Source organism: Periplaneta americana, chromosome 8 (assembly GCF_040183065.1).
Source record: "Periplaneta americana isolate PAMFEO1 chromosome 8, P.americana_PAMFEO1_priV1, whole genome shotgun sequence".
In the NCBI taxonomy this organism is placed as follows: Eukaryota; Metazoa; Arthropoda; class Insecta; order Blattodea; family Blattidae; genus Periplaneta; species Periplaneta americana.
In genome coordinates, this window is record NC_091124.1 from 4,760,935 (window position 1) to 4,775,000 (window position 14,066).

A 14,066-nucleotide genomic window follows, 5' to 3' on the forward strand; every position below is an offset into this window, starting at 1 on the left:
ATGGACCTCATTAAAGTACACCTATTCATTAAAGTTCAGGTGTTCCACCAATCAGAAAACACCATTGTAGCAATATGAAAGCGTAAGTATCGATTATTCTCGGATATACAATCGAAAGACAACTAGCGAAACGTCACGGAGGCTGGAAATCCAATACTGTCGCAGAAGGTTATGTTCTGTTACTATAATAATTAGCATTAATTGTAAATAATATTAAAAAAAATTCAATTTGTCATCTGGTTTTTCAATGTCTAATTCAATTTCAAGGTTATATCAAGATTAATGTTTATTTTACTCTCTAAATTATATCAAGGTCAATGTCGACATTTGTTCCTCGGAAAAAATCAATACTTTCGCGTCTGCGCACATCTCACAATTTACGAGGTATTGCACAAGGTCAGTTCCGCTCCTCAGTCAGATAAGAATAACATGGATACTTATGAATAATTTCAAGTTAGAAATATGGTCCCTTGCGCTCGTTTCATAAACATACTCGCGTCTTGCAAATCTAGTCTTTCAGGTAAAGCTCCCTGTAAAGCAGATTTGAATAATTTCAAGGGAAAAATTGTTCCGGGGCCGGGTATCGATCCCGGGATCTCTGGTTGAACATACCAGCGCTCTACCAACTGAGCTACCCCGGAACTCCACCCGACACCGTCTCAACTTTTCCCTTTATATCCACACAACTCGATGTGGGTCTCTGGCTCCGGAAATTATTAATGCCATTATAGGCTCATTGCAAAATGTACTAATATAAATTACTACGTACTTTGATATCACTACTTTCATAATTTTAATTGCTATTTTCATTATTTTGCTGCCTATTTCCTGAATTTTAAGTGCTTATTTGCCTGCCTACTTAAACCTCAACTTCTGGACTTCAATTACAGTAATACTGAACAAGGTTGAGGTTAGTTTCTTCTTCAGGGAATGCCTGGGGCAACAGACTCACCACAGCAGCCCCTGGTGGTGACTCGCACCACGCCCACCGGGTAGGGCCGCAGCAGATCCACCGTCCACCACGGCGACGCCTCCTTCATGGTCTCCGTGCATCGCTTGCCGTCGTGCACCGTCGTACGCTCTCCGTCGTTGCCGTTCCCGGCGCTGCCGCCGCGCACCGTCGTGGACTGGTTGGCGGGCTTGCGAAACGCGATGTTCGTGCCTGGAACAGGGATGAGGGGGCTGTAGCACCTGGGGAAGCAATGTACAGTTGTCAAAAAAAAAAGTGGCCGCACTCGTGAACAGCGAATATTTTCAAAGTCCACTTCGGGTAGCGGCGATGTTACACGATGCATGTGCTTGTACAAGCAGTTCCGGATCTATGAAAGTGTTCCATATCTGCGCCTCGTAGACCAGCGGTAGAGTGCTTGTTTAATGATTCAAAAGGTTGTGGGTTCGGGCCTTCGTCAAGTATTCATTTTATTTTTTAATCGTTCTTTAGCGATGTAAGTGATATTCAAATTATCATTTATATCCAGTTATCGTTCTTTATGGATATCACGTCATTTATATTTTGTTATCGTTCTTTAGAGATATGAATAAAATTCAAGTCATCATTTGTATTCTGTTACTGTTTTATAATGATATGAATAATAATTATTATTATTGTATCTCCAATGGGGGTTAGCCCTATTTTACGTATGTATGTTAGGGCTATATAGTTTTATACACAAAAAAGATAACCATAAAGAGAAATGGAAAAGAAAATTAAATTAGCTTACGCGATGTAAACAAAACTTAAACAATCCGTAAATTAGGCATTGCGATTGCAAAACAAATATCAGTTATCAATTTGAAACATACAAAAACATTAACAACACACATACGTAACACTTCTATAACACAAATATGCAGCTTTCCGTACCATACATCATAAATTAATACACAATAACATCATAAATTAATACACAATAGTCACACAAACACAATCAAACTATAATTACGACATTGCGACGACATCAAGCATCCCATAACTGACTCACATACATAACAAATCAAGCATCCGTTGCAACACATACACTTCAACATAGTAACCACACTTTTAAAAGTTACAAATTTGGCTCCAAGAAGAATAAATAGGACACTGTTAATAATTACTATTCTTCTACAATTTCTTAAATACATCTGTAATAAATCTGTGAAATTCCGATATGAATAATATTCACGTTTTTTATATTTTTTATCGTTCTTTAGCGATATAAATAATATTCAAGTTATCATTTATATTCTGTTTTCCTTCATTAGCATTATAAAATAATATTCAAGTTATTTATATTGTTATTGTTCTTTCGCAATATAAATAATCTGTATTTTATGTAAGTAATTATTATAACACAAATAACCATCTGTCTTTGTAAAAATAGGTTATTTTATTTAGATAATTAAATACGTATTATATAATATCTTATATTAATTAAACAAACCGATATTTATCATTTATATTCTGTTATCGTTCTTTAGTGATACTGTATAAATAATACTCAAGTTATTTATATTGTAATTGTTCTTTAGCGATATAAATAACATAAATTTAATATTAGGTTTGGAAAAATCCAGTTGCATAATACTGGTATTAGTTTTTCTTTTTGTATTATTACATTATACTATCTTGAACCACAATAAAATGAAAAGGAGTAATGAGGAATTGAAGCTCAGACGTTGACATCTAAATTCCGACGTTCGTCCGCTGAGCTACGAGGGCAAAAGTGTGGAAACATTTTCGGAAAAATTGGCCCAATCACACTCTAAGATTTTCTGATGATTCGTAGAAGCTAGTCCAGGATGCGGGGGGCAAAGGCTAATTGAGATTTCCCGGTCTCTGATCGGGTCAAACATCCTGATAGAATTAATATTTAACCCTTGCCGTGACTTTCGGTGAAGTCCGGAGGGCCCAATTAGTCAAATCCACTCTCCTCATCTCCACGCTTGGGCCCCCTGGAATTTAATAAGATGCGAAAGAGATAGTGGTGTGCGGAAAGCAACGGGATGTTACCGCATTTAGGCCTAACCTTCCCAAGAAAAACTGCAAACATGATCAAAGGAAGCTTTTAATAGAAGAAGAAGGATTTTCTGCGGACCCCTGGAAAAAGAACTAAGGAAGAGACTAGTGAAGTGCTTTGTGTGGAGTGTGGCATTGTATGGGGAAGGAACATGGACATTACGACGAAATGAAGAGAAACGAATTGAAGCATTTGAAATGTGGATGTGGAGAAGAACGGTGCCTGTGAAGTGGACAGACAGAATAAGAAATAAAATTGTGTTTGAAAAAGTGAGTGAAGAAAGAATGATGCTGAAACTGATTAGAAAGAGAAAAAGGAATTGGTTGGGTCTCTGGTTGAAAAGAATAATAGACGACATTAGGATATGTGGATCATATGCGGAGACTAAGAGGAAGGCAGAAAATAGGAAAGATTGGAGATTGCTGGGTTTGCAATGAAAGACCCGCCCATGGACAGAACACTTACCTATGTATGTTCAGAATGTCTGGAATATCGTGTCTAAGAACAGTTGCTATTTGCAAAGACTAGTCGATTCCATGCCCACTCAACTGCAAGATGATCGAGATAAGAGGAAGATAGACTAAATATTGAATTGTGGCTTTTTGTTTTGTTTTTTGGACGCTTAATTGTTTGAATGTTTTAAGGCCGACGCCAGTAAATTTGTTTTGTTTATGCCACGAAAGATATTTTTATTGAGAATAAAATCTATTTTCTTTCCATTTGCAGCCACAATATCATAATGATAAAATCATGGCATAATATATTAATGAACCTGATGTTAATTACTAAAATAATCGTAAAAGAGAATGGAGCCATTATGTATAGTTTGTCTCTCTCAAAAACACAACAAAAAATAACATAAAAAGCACGAGGTTGTAGTCGAACGCAGGACCTCATGAATAAGAGGCCTGAACGCTACCATTACGCTATCGAATAACACAAAGAATACTTCAATTATAACTGTAGATATCAGGCAACGTGATCCAACAACATGTAACATCGCCTGTCTCAGAATTGTAGCGAAGATACCCGAAGGGAACTTTGTTTCAGGAGAGCGGCCACTTTTTCTTTTGACAGCTGTACACTCCTCCAAAGAAAGATTACACCGTTTGAATATTCACAAGACACTGTGCATGATCGGAGACTTGAAGCACAGATACATTAGATAACGCGCAACTGAGTTATTTAAATTGATTTTATTTAGTTTGAGTTAGACCCATTCCAAAAGTCACTTGGAGAAGTGCACGAAAAAGTTAATGTGTTGTAAATAATAGATCATGAATATTATAGAAATTTATTCTTATTAAATGTGAATATAATTTTCTTATGAGTTTTCAAACGATACAGGCAGTACATATTATATACTACTTACTGGCTTTTAAGGAACCCGGAGGTTCATTGCCGCCCTCACATAAGCCTGCCATTGGTCCCTTTCCTGAGCAAGATTAATCCATTCCCTTCATCATATCCCACCTCCCTCAAATCCATTTTAATATTATCCTCCCATCTACGTCTCGGCCTCCCTAAAGGTCTTTTTCCCTCCGGCCTCCCAACTAACACTCTATATGCATTTCTGGAATCGCCCATACGTGCTACATGTCCTGCCCATCTCAAACGTCTGGATTTAATGTTCCTAATTATGTCAGGTGAAGAATACAATGCGTGAAGTTCTGCGTTGTGTAACTTTCTCCATACTCCTGTAACTTCATCCCTCTTAGCCCCAAATATTTTCCTAAGCACCTTATTCTCAAACACCCTTAACCTATGTTCCTCTCTCAAAGTGAGACTCCAAGTTTCACAACCATACAGAACAACCGGTAATATAACTGTTTTATAAATTCTAACTTTCAGATTTTTTGACAGCAGACTGGATGATAAAAGCTTCTCAACCGAAAAATAACAGGCATTTCACATATTTATTCTGCGTTTAATTTCCTCCCGAGTATCATTTATATATGTTACTGTTGCTCCAAGATATTTGAACTTCTCCACCTCTTCAAACGATAAATTTCCAATTTTTATATTTCCATTTCGTACAATATTCTCGTCACGAGACATAATCATATACTTAGTCTTTTCGCGATTTACTTCCAAACCTATCTCTTTACTTGCTTCCAGTAAAATTCCCGTGTTTTCCCTAATCGTTTGTGGATTCTCTCCTAACATATTCATGTCATCCGCATAGACAAGCAGCTGATGTAACCCGTTCAATTCCAAACCCTCTGTGTTATCCTGGACTTTCCTAATGGCATACTCTAGACCAAAGTTAAAAAGTAAAGGTGATAGTATTATATAGATAGCCAAATTAAAGAAACTCTTTAATTTTTATTTTGTTTGTAACAAAAGAAATTAACTGACCAGAGATGATTTATCTTACTTTTATTTTTGCTCCCTTCCTAACAGTAAATGATATGTAGAAAATTTAAACGTTTGGCTTTATTTTATCAAAATGTTGTAACAAATGACATATAACTATGTATTTTTAGTCAGCAGGCCGGAGACTGATTGGAATCTCATTACTTATGAGGAAACTAGGCCAAAAGTAACGGGATAGGGTGGCCAGTTCCTTTCCCCTTCCATTGCATACATCGCTGATTAGCTACATATTAACTTCAGTTGTATACATACAATTGTTCTTCCTCTGACACATACCGTCAAGTGAGATGTACTGCCTGATAATAGATGCACGTATCAGCCAGAACCTCAATCAGAGGTAAAACAAACAACAAATTATAATTTGTATCTTACAATGTCACTGCAAATGGGATGAATTTCTTTCTAACAATAAACAACAAGTATTAAGGGACTGAATACTTTGCTTTGTGACTTTCCTCCAACTTTTGAAAATATTGATTCCTGAGATTGGTAGGGAATAAATAGGAACTTTTCCCTTAAGTCCAGAAAAGTAGAGGGTACTTATCTTATATGCCTACTTTAGTGACTCGATATTGTAGCTAACGCAGGGAAATCAATACACTAATTTACCTTCTAACTATTATTTTATTAATAACTGCAATTTTGCTGGGTTACCTTCAAATGTTTGACATGTGGAATACGAAATAAGGATCAGGACGTAGAGATGATTTTATATGCATCAGCGTTTCGTTAAGTCACTGTTTGTTTGGAAACTATTGTCAATTTTAGTAAATATGTATGATCGTGACATTTATATAGCCTTTTGATCTCACCGCACGCAGATGCCGTTCCAAAACACTGACAAAGAATGTTATCGTGTGTAGCAGTAATAGTAGTAGTAGGGTTTAAAAAGGGCGCGTCAGCTACTATGGCTATTTGCACCCTTATCTAAAATTCTTAATAAAACAAAGACATGAATAATATAATAATCAGAGAGTTAAAAGAACTCAAAAGCGTTGTCACGGTTGTTATCGTGTGAAGGCTGGTTCACAATAAACCGGAAACGGAAACGACAACAAAAACGAGAACGGAAATAATGTTAAAATGAATGTATTTAAATGTGAGCATTCACAATAGTTAATTATGAATACTCACATTTAAATGCATTTATTTTAACAATATATCCGTTCTCGTTCTCGTTGTTGTTTTTATTCCCGGTTTATTGTGAACCAGCCTTGACTCGCGCTACAGAACATAGACTTTCCTCAACCAAGAGTCGCTCATCCTTTCTTCGGGGACTGTACACAGTAATAATTGTATTAGTAGTATTTATTTTAGTAGTAGTATTTATTTATTTAACCTGGTAGAGATAAGGCCGTCAGGCCTTCTCTGCCCCTCTACCAGGAGATTTCAACTACAATATCAACAATAAAATTATGGAAGCAAGCTTTCGTTCTTCCTCTTCCAAAAGTCAAAGTTCCCACCGACCCGAACGACTATAGACCAATCAGTATCCTGCCAGCCATATCAAAAGCACTGGAAAGAATCGTACACAGACAAATTACTAACTACATGAACGAACACAAACTATTCGACAAGTATCAGTCAGGTTTCAGAGCTGGACACAACACAAGCACTGCTCTACTTAAAGTGACCGAAGACATTCGTGAAGCAATCGACTCTAATAAAGTAACAATACTAACACTTCTTGACCTTAGCAAAGCTTTCAACTCTGTAAATTTCGACCTGCTCACCCATAAATTGAGAAATCTGCATTTGTCAGAGACTGCTGTGAGTTGGTTCGAATCCTACTTACGGGAAAGACAACAATGTGTTGTATCCGGGAATCGAAGCTCTTCCTGGCTTAACATAACATCAGGTATACCACAGGGTTCAGTACTCGGACCATTGTTGTTCACAATATATGTCAGTGATATTACATCTCATGTAAGGCATTGTAACTATCACTTGTATGCTGACGACCTTCAATGCTACATCTCTTCCCGCTTAGATCGAATAAATGACGCTATAGATAAATTGAACGAAGACATTGACTCGATTGTGACATGGACAAAGAAATTCCATCTTAATATCAATCCTGGAAAGACACAAGCAATCATATTAGGACACAAACGGCAAACCGACGCTGTAAAGCACCTCGACATTTCCCCCGTTAAAGTAAGTACAGTGCATATCCCTTTCAGTTCTTCGGTAAAAAATCTTGGCATTCACATGGATAATAATCTCAACTGGGACATGCAAATCACAGAAACCTGCAGAAAAGTATATTCTATTATTCATGTGCTAAAAAGGATAAATGTTCATCTTCCCTCTTGCTTAAAAAAGTCCCTTGTGCAGACCCTTGTATTTCCCTATTTTGACTATGCTGACATTTTACTGACTGACCTTTCCAGCGACAACAAAATGAAACTTCAACGTGCTCATAATTTGTGTGTACGTTTTGTAAGCAATGTTCGTAAATATGATCATATTACCCCATCCCTGGAAGCAATAGGTTGGCTTAAACTAGATAAGAAAAGAAATTTACATTCACTTCTCTTTCTCTTCGAAATCTTGAACTCTTCTATTCCTTCGTACCTGTCGTCTCGCTTCACTTACCTTTCTTCCCACCACAATCTGAACACACGCTCTCGCCATGAAACAATACTAACAATACCATCCCATCGCACCTCTTCATACTCATCCTCTTTCACAATAGCCCTGCCAAGACTCTGGAACTCGCTACCTGCTAGCATCAGGGACTGTCGAAATAAAATTGAATTCAAACGCAAACTTACTAGGCACTTGGTCAGTAATTGAGACTCGTTCAGACATGGTTTCTTGTAAATAGTTCTTTTAATCTACCACAAAATATCTCAATATCCGGTAATTTCATCACTATAGAATTTTGTTATTGTAGGTTTAATTTGTAATTTAGTAAATACAAAAATATTCTTTGTTCTTAACTTCTATGATAAAATGTCTAGCTTTCATTAATCAGGTATTCTTATTTAATTTTTATTGTAATTGTAATTGTAAATTTAATATTAATTGTAATCTTATTGTTCATGTTATAGTTGTAATCCCCTGGTAGAGGGGCAGAGAAGGCCTGACGGCCTTATCTCTACCAGGTTAAATAAATAAATCTAATCTAATCTAAAATTACAATTAGTATTAAATTTACAATTACAATTACAAACAATATTACAATTAGTATTAAATTTACAATTACAATAAAATCATAGTACGAAAAGATTACCTGAATAATTAAAGCTAGATAATTTATCATAGAGAAACAAAGAATATTTTATATTTACTGAATTACAAATTAAATCTAGAATAACAACATTGTATAGTGATGAAATTACTGAATATTGAAATATTTTGTGATAGATTAAAGAAACTATTTACAAGTAATCAATTACTGACCAAGTGCCTAGTAAGTTTTCGTTTGAATTCAATTTTATTTCGACAGTCCCTGATGCTAGCAGGTAGCGAATTCCAGAGTCTTGGCAGGGCTATTGTGAAAGAAGATGAGTATGAGGAGGTGCGATGGGATGGTATTGTTAGTATTGTTTCATGACGAGAGCGTGTGTTCAGATTATGGTGGGAAGAAAGGTAAGTGAAGCGAGACGACAGGTACGAAGGAATAGAAGAGTTCAAGATTTCGAAGAGAAAGAGAAGTGAATGTAAATTTCTTTTCTTATCTAGTTTAAGCCAACCTATTGCTTCCAGGGATGAGGTAATATGATCATATTTACGAACATTGCTTACAAAACGTACACACAAATTATGAGCACGTTGAAGTTTCATTTTGTTGTCGCTGGAGAGGTCAGTCAGTAAAATGTCCGCATAGTCGAAATAGGGAAATGCAAGTGTCTGCACAAGGGACTTTTTTAAGCAAGAGGGGAGATGAACATTTATCCTCTTTAGCACATGGATAATAGAATATACTTTTCTGCAGGTTTCTGTGATTTGCATGTCCCAGTTGAGATTATTATCCATGTGAATGCCAAGATTTTTTACTGAAGAACTGAAAGGGATATGCACTGTACTTACTTTAACAGGGGAAATGTGTTGGGTGGTTGGGGAGAATGGGTAGGGCAGGAAGAAGAAATAAGAGGACAGATTAAAAAAGAATGAAGAAAAGTAAAGAATAATTTTATTCAGTTCCTGAATCTTCAATGAACACCAGCAGGTCAGGTGTGAGGTGACTTCACAAGAACAAGTCCAAAACAGAATTTTCCTTTCTTTGGGGCACTTTCTACAAATCTAAATCCCGCACATATTCCACTGAAATCTATCAAGATCTAGCCTCGATCCGGTGACCTGACAGCAGTCTGGCACAGTGATCTGCTGCACCGTGCCAGCCAGCCAGCAGGGAGTGTTCATCATGCACCTTCGAACCTTTCACCGGCCACCGAGGAAATGTAGAGCTGAGTGCTCCATCACAACGCGATAACATGCTAGGAATTCCACTCCACATATCATCTTTGTATTCCTCATCCTTCACTGTTCCTACTTCTCGTCACTGGAACTCTCCGCCCCCTAAAGTCAAGGGCTGCCGAACCTTGAAATCTTTTAAATTGAAGTTAGAAAATTATCTTATGTCGAGTTGCCAAACTAATGTACTGTTATGACAAGTGTTGTGCATTCTATACATTTAGATATTCCAGTGATTTATTTTATTTTATGCTCGACCATGCCGAAATGTAGTAATTATACATCTGGTAGCAGTCCTTTAATGCATGTCATTAAAGTACACCTACTCATTAAAATACAGGTGTTTTCAGCCAATGAGAACTCAGCTTACAGGTGTTCAGCCAATGACAAGTCAGCTTTGTACCGTTATAAAACCGCAAGTATCGATTATTCTCGGATATGCAATCGAAAGAGAATTAGCGAAAAGTCATGGAGGCTGGAAATCCAATACTGTCGCAGAAGGTTATGTTCTGTTACTATAATAATTAGCGTTAATTGTAAATAATATTCAAATATATTCAATTTGTCATCTCGTTTTTCAATGTCGAATTCAATAATCAAGATTATACCAAGTTTAAAGAGTACACAAGGTCAATGACATTATTGTTCCTTGGAAAAAATCAATACTTTCGCGTCTGCGCACATCTCACAATTCACGACCTAGAACAAGGTCACTTCCGATCTTGTCAGATACAAATAAAATGTATACATCTGAATAATTTGAAGTTAGAAATATGGTCGAGCATAAAAAGTCGTATGAAACTCGCCTATAATGGTAATTAAGAAGCTCGTATGAAAATTATGAAATTCGCTTGCACTCGTTTCATAAACATCCATACTCGCTTCTTAATTACTATCATTATAGCCTCGTTGCATAATGTACTATTATTTATTTTTTGTTTCTCTCATAATTTTCCACTATAATGTCTACCACCTGAGAATTCGCGCAATTTATTATCTTAATTTTTTCTCTTTCCTTTGTGTACCTAAAAATTGTATTAATTGTATGCTTTGTACTTTACCATCATTTATTACTATTATTATTATTATTATTATTATTATTATTATTATTATTATTATTATTATTATTATTATTTCACATTTCTTTATATTGTATAAATAACTGTCTCATTCATTTTTACTTATTGTTTACATCTTATTAGGTTTCTTTCTTTCTATACATTTTATATAGCCTATCTCATTTATTTTAACTTATTGTTTACACTGCATTATGATCATCTTTTTTAAATTTTTGGGTACATAAGTATTTATAACGCTCTCTGTATCAAAGTTTTACTCCTGGTTGAGAAGGCATAAGGTCTTAATTCTGCCAGCTTAAATAAAACCATTCATTCATTTATAATTTTCTGCCCAATGGCAGGTATTTCACTGCAAACCCAGCATTCTCCAATCTTTCCTATTTCCTGCCTTACTCTTTGCCTCGCATATGATCCATATATCTTAATGTCACCTAACATTTGATATCTTCTTCTGTCCCGAACTCTTCTCCCGTTTACCATTTCTTTCAGTGCATCCTTTAGTAAGCAGTTTCTTCCCAGCCAGTGGCCCAACCAATTCATTTTCTTCTTCCTGATCAGTTTCAGCATCATTCTTTGTTCATCCATTCTTTCCAGCACAGCTTCATTTCTTATTCTATCTGACCATTTCACATTCTCCATCCTTCTCCATATCCACGTTTCAAATACTTCTATTCGCTTCTCTTCACTTCGTCGTAACGTACATGTTTCTCCACCATGCACTGCAACATTCCACACAAATCACTTCACTAGTCTCTTATGTTCGTAAATATGATCATATTACCCCATCCCTGGAAACAATAGGTTGGCTTAAACTAGATAAGAAAATAAATTTACATTCACTTCTCCTTCTCTTCGAAATCTTGAACTCTTCTATTCCTTCGTACCTGTCGTCTCGCTTCACTTACCTTTCTTCCCACCACAATCTGAACACACGCTCTCGCCATGAAACAATACTAACAATAGCATCCCAACACACCTCCTCATACTCATCCTCTTTCACAATAGCCCTGCCAAGACTCTGGAATTCGTTACATGCTAGCATCAGGGACTGTTGAAATAAAATTGAATTCAAACGCAAACTTACTAGGCACTTGGTCAGTAATTGAGACTCGTTCAGACATGGTTTCTTGTAAATAGTTCTCTTAATCTACCACAAAATAGCTCAGTATATGGTAATTTCATCACTATAGAATTTTGTTATTCTATGTTTAAATTGTAATTCAGTAAATACAAAAATATTCTTTGTTCTTAACTTCTATGATAATTTTTTTTTTCATTTTACTAGGTTATTTTACGACGCTTTATCAACATCTTAGGTTATTTAGCGTCTGAATGAGATGAAGGTGATAATGCGGGTGAAATGAGTCCGGGGTCCAGCACCGAAAGTTACCCAGCATTTGCTCATATTGGGTTGAGGGAAAACCCCGGAAAAAACCTCAACCACGTAACTTACCCCGACCGGGAATCGAACCCGGGCCACCTGGTTTCGCGGCCAGACGCGCTAACCGTTACTCCACAGGTGTGGACTCTATGATAAAATGTCTAGCTTTCATTAATCAGGTATTCTTGTCGTACTTTAATTTTTATTGTAATTGTAATTGTAAATTTAATATTAATTGTAATTTTATTCTTCATATTATAGTTGTAATCCCCTGGAAGAGGGGCAGAGAAGGCCTGATGGCCTTATCTATACTGGGTTAAATAAATAAATAAATAAATAAATTTGTTCTCAGTGTAATTTCGGTTTTTGACTGCATCTCGTTAACTACAGACCGATTGCTTAGTCCTGACAGCTCAGCGACGCGAAAGAGGGGAAGTGATAGGAGTAGTGGGGAGAGTTCCGGAGTAGAGATAAGGGCGAGTGGACGGTAAAGGAATGCAGTACAGCTTAATTGTACTAGAAACATACCGCTCTACGGTACGCATAACATCCGATGCTCCGAAGGCAAGCGAGTGACCAACCCAAACACCCCTTGGCGTAACTAAATGGACTCGCCTGACCAAGGCGCACATCGCCGGCGACTGTCAGGACTAAATCATCGTACTGTACAGGCAGTGATGACGCATTTCGCAGCTACAAGGCGGCCTCCCCGCTTCATTAACAGAATAACGGTGAGGCGGTCCGATATGGAGACAAGGAGAGCAAGTGCACCACACATCCGCAGCTTTATTTTGCGTGGGTTCGAACCCCGCCTAGGACGTGAATGTTTGTCCGTCATCAATATATTGTCTTAAGCGAAGAACCTGCTTAGTGCTGACTCTCGACACATGGAGCGCTAGTTCATATCAAACATCTCATTGTCTAGGATTGAGATAACATCATAAAAGAGAGTACCATACATGGAACAGAATGAGGTATGGGACAGGAAGAGAAGAAAATAAGATAGAATATTATGATATTCATCTCGTATGCTAGATTCTGCCATCACAGGTGAACTAGAGAGTGGGGGTTGAGAAGTCGCATTCTACTTGTACTAAATGTACTACATTTTGTCGACCGCTGTGTTAGGATATGTCAGCATAGTTTAGGACAGGATAGGTTACAGTAGCATAGATTACGATAGGATAGGTCAGTGATGTCAAAGCAAGCGCATTTTTCTGACCTTGACGTCGTGCGCGGGCATCAAGCGCTAAGTATGGAAAGAGGAAGGGTTGTGTATATGAATAAGCAACCTGTTGGATTAAGAAAACAGTGGTGCACAAACTTCAAACGGAACGCGAAATTTTATGTCGTTATTTTATATGGCTTCTTTCTGTTTGATATTATCTATATTATCTGTAAAACAAAAGTACTAACACTGATTTCTTAATATTGCACTCGTGTTTTAAATCTTAATAACATAATAGAGAGTTAAGAAGGAATATTCACTTAAATTCCATAGTAGTATAATATTATACTGTATTAAGTGGATGAAACACATCATTCATAAAGAAAGTGATATCCCCAAAAAAGAGACAGAATGTGACATGATAAGTTGGAATTGATATTGATGGTACCTTTAGTCTTATAAAAGTAATCAATAAACTAATCAAAACAATATTACAGTACAAAGCAAAGTTACCTAGGTACTATATATATTTTAAGTGTAACTAATATTCCATAATAAAATTCTTATCGCATTATGCTTTTAAGGTGATATTTGTAAGAAACTTCCTATCATCAGAATATTAAATCATTTTCTCGAAATCT

The 14,066-nt window shown here is 36.5% G+C and overlaps 1 protein-coding gene across 1 annotated transcript in view; it reads right to left on the minus strand.

The window, feature by feature from the left end:
• The window catches only part of fw (CUB and Sushi multiple domains furrowed), a 242,425-nt gene that overhangs the window by 62,848 nt on the left and 165,511 nt on the right, over positions 1-14,066 (minus strand). Inside the window, exon 4 of the mRNA XM_069832281.1 lies at positions 953-1,162. Within this exon, the coding sequence (XP_069688382.1) occupies positions 953-1,162 (210 nt within the window). The remainder of the gene's footprint in view (positions 1-952; positions 1,163-14,066) is intronic.